Raw genomic sequence first — 7086 nt, forward strand, 5'->3', positions numbered from 1 at the left:
TGCTCGTTTGAGTCGGGGCTCCTGTTTTGTATTGGCCTTTTGCCCACTTGGGTCGGAGACGGTTTTTAATGAAAGTTTATTTTCAAAAAAAAAAACTGTATGTTTTTTATATTTAGTATCAAAACAATACTAGAAAATATAAAAACATGTGTTCAACTGAATTGATTTATAACTTCAAAGCTAAAACACAAGCTCAAAATTCTAAATCGTTATTCAAAACTAGAGGCTAGAGTTTGTAAAGGAAAATTACTAAATTATCAAATGGGATAAAAGTAAAGTATGGTCATCAATCATCATAAGAATGTATATTTTAATGAACAACAAAAATACAATTACAAAATCAACACAAAATAGAATATAGGTTGGTAGTTCTTTTTAACGGCAAATTTCTAATGGACCTCCACCCCCATTCGTAATATATTATATATGTTGGTGGTACTTAATGCTCTTTGACCATTTTAACAATTCCATAATTAACTTTGTTGACTAGTTATTAAGTTCTTTCTTAACTTATAAATATAAAACTTATTTTGAAAGCTAAATTGCATATTTATTTTTTCCATGGCTTTATAGTCTAGTGATATCTTTGTGGTGGGATAAAGCTTTGTGACCAATAGGTCCTGGGTTCGATTCCCACAAGGGGGTTTTTCCATATTTATTGGGTTTCCTCCTGAATTGGTGTATAGGCATTATGCCTAGTGGAGATGGATATGATCGGGTGGTTCCACTGGTGGCACGATAATACTCCAGTGGTCCGTCAGTGATCCAAATTTTCCGTTCAAAAAAATTGCATATTTACAGCAAAATACAAACTTTTTTAATCTTGTCATCATTTGTTTTTTTTTAATGTTAATTTAATTTTTTTTACTAGATGAGATGTCAAATGCAGAAACTAACTGAGATGCAAGATAGAGTTAGTTTGTGGTTTTTTTTTTTTTCTTTTTTTTTTTTTTTTTGGTTTTGTTTATTATCATTTCAATTTGGTTGAACATTTCACTCATTTTACATCTAAGTCATTTTTACATCTGATTATGTAACTTTCGAAGGTAAACCAATATAAATTTGTGATTAACTTTTTCTATTATATTATTTTAAGTAAATTACAAATAGAATTTCTCAACTATTATATTGTTTTAGTAAGTTACATAAGCAGTCTTCATATATAAAATGAGGGACATGTTATTTATCTAATAGGAAAATTTAACGGTGTTAATCTTAGAGAGACTATAATGAAAACAAAAACAAAAAATCACAAAGTGTAATAAAAAAAAAAAAAAAGATAAAATCCAGAATTTGGGAAAACCAAAATGAGAAAAACCGTAATTAATTCTACAAGTTATAATCTCAACACAAATAAACCATTTCCCTGATAAAATGATAAATCAAAATTGACCATTTTACTTCAATGCTACATAATAATAATAATAATACATTGAAGTACAAATTCTGTCACTAAACATCTTGAACTACATCTTTTGACAGTCAGTAGTTTTAAACGACAGCATTTTGTTTTCTAAGTCATAACCAACCAAATGATTAATCTGAGCCAAGTTACCCATAACCGGGATGCTTGTAGTAGATGAAAATGCCAAGCACATAATATGCTTACTGACCGTCACAAAAACGTTTTCCCGACTCAACTCGACATCCGCCCCATCGAAATGCATCGTCACTTTAGGCATTTTGGTCACTTTCGCGGAACGATAACACAAATCCAATGTTTTTTGTGGATCTTTGATAGTCCTAACATTAATAGCGTCCTTAACCGCCCTCTCGAACTCATTGTATTGTTTTGCAGGTAACATCGTTAACGTTGTCCCTGAATCAACGATCATGTTTCCTTTCGGCACCGGCTTTGAGGAATTCGAGTGGTCGCGCATATCTACCCGCGTATTACCGACACTTATCCCTTCCAATGTTACATGATAAAATGTTTTTGTGATCCCTTGGACAAGTGGAGTGGATACAACATTTGGGCCAAAGTCAAAGTTACCAAAAACCATTTTACTAGTTTTATTTGATATACCATCAGTGTCAGGAAATGGAATCAAACAATATGAAAACTTAGCCGGCACATATTTTATTATTTGTGACACTAGAGAGTACTCACCTCCACCAAGGCCAATGATCCCACCCCATGTTGGTTGGAAAACACCGTCATTATAAAAACTACAACCAAAAACTATATTTTTTAGGACGCGTTTACCTAACGTGACGGTGTCTGTTGACACCGTACCGTTGCTAAAAGATCCGTCGGCGTAACTCTCAAAAAACTGACAGTTTTTCCTCGACGAGCACCTAGTATCGAGCGAAGAAGATAACGCGTTGCACGTTTTAGATTTACATCCAACGGGTTCATATGTTGATGAGCTCTTCGGGTTAAAAGGTATACCCGTGTGCTCATAACATTGAATGCAAGGCTTACACTGCATCCACGATAAGTCGCTACCGGTGTCGGCAATAGCTAGGACTATATGCGACGGATTTCCGAAGGAAATGTTCATGAGAAATTCCCCGTGATCGGGGATTAAATCGGCTTTGTATGTGGAACCTCTTGTGACACATTTATATCGTTTGGCATTGTTAAAAGAGCGTTGCAAAGCGTGGCCCAAGCGTTGAGAAAACGTCATGGAACCATCGTAAAAGGGGGAATCGATGGAATCTCGGTGGAGGAGATTGATGGTTAATGAATCGTCGCCGGCGAATGAGCCATGGACGGTGTAAAAACTAAAAATGAATAGTGTTGTTGCTAGTGCAAGTGAGGGAAACGCCATTGTATTTTTGCAATGGCAAGGTTGTGTTCATTTGAGGGATTGCAAGCAATTTATATAGAGGTTAAAAAATATTATCATTTGAGAAAAGGAAACTATTAAAAAGACGAAATTAATTGCAATGATGTTTGTAACATTTATGTGTCTTAACAATTCAACAATTTAACATTTAACAATTTAACTAAAGTAGAACATAGAGTATTTTCTCTCATTAGTATTGACTTTGAATTTCCAAAAAGAAGTATTAGATTATGGTAATAGGATATATTATGCAATCAGATTGCACAAATCAAATATGGTTCATTTGTAACCAACGAATTATAGCATTAGACTATATTTTTGTCTTTTAACCCTTTACAACGGTTAAAATTATATAAAACTTGTCTAGGACCTAAAAGGGAACAACACATTAAGGGCATGTTTTGCTAAGCTTTTTGAACCAATTTATTGACTTATTAGCTTTTTCAAAAAGCTAATAAGAAGATTTTGTGTTTGGCAAACCTAAAAGTACTTTTCAAAATGATATTTTACATAGGAGAAAAAGTTATTTATGAGAAGTTAGAATGTTGTGACTTTTTGAACCAACTTATTGACTTATTAGGGTGTAAGGGGTGCTCACCTAATAGGTGAGCCCCCCCTCTTACACATAACCAACCAGAAAGTGCCACGTCAACTCCCCTCTAACACTCCCCTAATACCCCTTTTTGATGGCGGCACTCCCCTATTAGGGGAGTTGGTTTTTTTTTTTTTTTTTTTTTCTAAAATGATGCATGTTTATAAATTAAAAAAAGATTAATAAAAATAAAAATTAAATAAAAGACATTTCATTAAATTAAAAAAAAACATTCGAACTAGAAAAAAAATACACTCAAACTAGAAAAATATAAAAACAAACTACTCGTCGTCCGAATCAACTTCAAGGTGAGGCAAATCTAAACTTCCGATATGCTCAACGAGATCGTGTTTTAGCCTCCAATGCGTGTCTTCGTCAATGAGCTCCGTATAGGCTGTATCATCGAAGACGGGTTCGACTGGAGGATCTTGAATATGTACCGGTGCTATCGCCCTTCCGTCGTCTTTTATAATCATGTTGTGTAAAATAAGGCACGTATACACGATGGACCTTATCTTTCTCACCGTTTTCGAACGCATTGGACGATTTAGTATTCCCCACTTCGACTTTAACACACCAAACGCCCGTTCCACATCTTTTCTTGCGGCCTCGTGTTGCCTCTTGAACTTTTTTTCATTCGGGTCGTGTGGATATGGAAAAGACTTCACAAACACGGACCAGGTAGGGTAGATCCCATCAGTAAGATAATACCCGCGTTTGTATAAGTGGTTGTTCACTTGAAATGGACAATTTGGCGCCGTTCCGTTTCGTTGAGCAAGAAATAACGGAGATTGTTGCAACACGTTGATGTCGTTTTGTGAACCCGCTGGCCCACAAAAAGCATGCCAAATCCACAAATCTTGAGACGCTACCGCTTCTAACATAACCGTCGGGTATTGATGATCGCCTCTCATGTATTGTCCACGCAATTCTGTGGGGCACATTCTCCAGACGAAGTGTGTACAATCCAGACTACCCAACATACCAGGTAGGTGATGCCTCTCCTAATGAGCCTGATACAATAGCGCGACGTCGTGGCTCGTTGGTCTACGTAAGAATTCACCGCCATACCTTTTACATACCGTCTCGCAGAAATATTCAAGGCACTCACGAGAGGTCCTTTCAGACATATTTAAATACCCGTCCCCCTCGTCTGGTGGGTTACCGGTTGCAAGTTGTTTAATTGCCGAAGTAACCTTTTGCAACGGTGTAAAACTTTTCTTCATTCTCCCGTCTAAGCCTTCTTGAAACCACTCGTCATACGCTTCCACGTCACTAACAATTTTTAGGAACAAAGACTTGGACATACGAAACCTGTGACGAAAAGTATCTTCATTAAATTTTGGATTTTCATCAAAATAATCGGCCATGAGTGTCTCGTGGCCCCCCACACGATCTCGACGGACATAATTTTTTTTACTAGACGATGCCGTGTCTAGTAGCTCCGCTTGCTGGATGAGATTTTGGAAGAAAATTAAGCTACTATCGCTTGACGATGCATCTCCATCGTCGGGAAAGTCGGGTAGGGTAGAAAGAAACGGAAGCTTAGAATCCATTTTGTGTTTGAAAGATTGGAGTTTGAGATTTTTGGTGTGGGGTTGAGAGTGGTGAGAGTGGTAAAAAAATTATTTAGGTTGGTTTATATATATTGTTTAAAAAAATTGAATTTTTTTTTTTTAATGAAAGTCGACCGTTGTTCAACGGTCAAATCTCGATCAACGCGCAAATTCAATCGGTGAACCCACACCCAAACCACCCCCCGAATCGGGACCCCGCGGTGACGGCGGCGGTGTTCCCGATCGGGGAAACCCCTCACCGATGGCCCTCCCCGAGAACGCCCCGTACACCCTTAGCTTTTAGTCATTTTACATCAATAAGTTAAGCCAAACACTTTTTCAAAAACAACTTATTAGTTTATTGGTTTTTCCCACCCTATAAGCTAATCCAAACACTTTTTTAAAAACTACTTTTCAAAAAGTTATAAGTCAATAAATACTTTTTATAACTTTAAAGGCTTTATCAATTTAATTTTTTTTTTTTTCATTTAGATATTTTATAAAATGGTGATGGTGTATACCCATAATTTGTTAATTTAACAATCAAGGAATAAGATTTACAATAACCACGTGTCCACATAAAACTACTATCATTGCAAAGGACTAAATGTATTCATAAACGCATTTAGTTAGCTTAAGTTATAGTCTAATGGTATTTTTAAGGGAGGATAAGACTTAGAGAGCATTAAGTGACTATTCGTAGTGGTGAGAAATTGGGGTCTTTTTTTGGCCCAAAACATCTAAATACGCCCATTCATGGCCCCTCAGGGCTTTTTTTTTTTTTTTTTTTTTTAATTTTTGCTGTTTGGCGTTGTATTTTCCACGCCCGTGTTCAAAAGTTTTGGCCAATCAGTGATGTTCTACTTTTTCTTGTCCAATAAAGTTTTTTGATATTTTTTTTATTTAATTTTATTTACACCCCTTTTTTAATATAATGTCCACATCCTCACTACACCCATTTTTGAAAAACGTCCCATTGCTGACTGGGTTGTCATATGACGCACAACGCACATGGGTGGGGCATGATTCATGTGTACCACTACACATGGTCTAAGTTCAATTCCCTCAATGGAGTTTTTTTTTTCCAGATTTATTGGGTTTCCTCTTGAATTGGTGTATATGGATTATTGACTAGTTGAGATGGATGTAATCAGGTGGTTCCGACACGATGATACTCCAATAGTCCGTCAATAATCCAAATTTGTCGTTAAAAAATTCTAGTTGGCTTATATGAGATTTTCACCGGTTCTTTAAACATTAATTTTCGTTTCCACCCTATAAATATCCTTAACAATTCTTAAATTATAACATCATCAACAATTTTTAATTTATTTTTTCTTAACTAAATTACTTTTCTATACCAAATAAATTTATCTATAAAGAAAAAAATAACCAATTACAACAAAACAAATGCTTTGTTAGTAAAGTAATTTACATTGAAGAAATTATGGTATAGACTATAGAGGATATAAAAAAAATTCAAAATGTGTATAAGTTAATGTTTGTGAAAGTAAAACATTGTATATTTTGTTATTTTACCTGATGTGTATAAATTAATGTTTGTAAAAGTAAAACATTGTATATTTTGTTATGGGTAAATTACACTTTTTCATCCTTTATGTTTGTATTGGATTACAGTGGATAGCATTTAACTTCGATAATTACAGTCACAATTTTGTATTTGTAAAACCCATTACACCTTAGCTCCTTTAGCATTAACCTTGTTAAAATTTTCAATTAAGTCTGATTATATAAGGGTAGTTTAGTCCTTTTACCTAATAATTTAAAGTATTTAATTAAAAGAAATAACATTTTAAAACAGCCACCCATCCCACTCCCCCCCCCCTTCTCTGTGTAGATCACCATTACCACCACTCTGATCTCTCCCACCTTTCTCACCCTGTCTAACATTAGAACCACCAAAGACCACCACAACTTCGTCGATCTCTCTTAGTCTCTCACCTCTCTGCGAATCGAAAGCAAACCCCCAAACCCCTTAACCCTACTTTTATTATGTGGGTGACGGTTGTATTTGACGTGATGATCTTCCCAGCCAAAACCTCAAACGTAAACCACCAGTGAGTACTTTTAAACATGTATGCTCGAAATCAGACTTTCATTGTTGATGAAACAATGGTTAACCGGG

The 7086-nt window shown here is 35.5% G+C and overlaps 1 protein-coding gene across 1 annotated transcript; it reads right to left on the reverse strand.

Annotated features, from left to right (window-relative positions):
- Positions 1-1466: 1466 nt before the first annotated feature.
- Positions 1467-2774, reverse strand: LOC110887218 (aspartic proteinase CDR1). Its single transcript, XM_022134993.2, has one exon. The coding sequence runs from the start codon at positions 2772-2774 to the stop codon at positions 1467-1469; it is 1308 nt and encodes a 435-aa protein (XP_021990685.1).
- Positions 2775-7086: the final 4312 nt, after the last annotated feature.

Source organism: Helianthus annuus, chromosome 11 (assembly GCF_002127325.2).
Source record: "Helianthus annuus cultivar XRQ/B chromosome 11, HanXRQr2.0-SUNRISE, whole genome shotgun sequence".
Classification (NCBI taxonomy): Eukaryota; Viridiplantae; Streptophyta; class Magnoliopsida; order Asterales; family Asteraceae; genus Helianthus; species Helianthus annuus.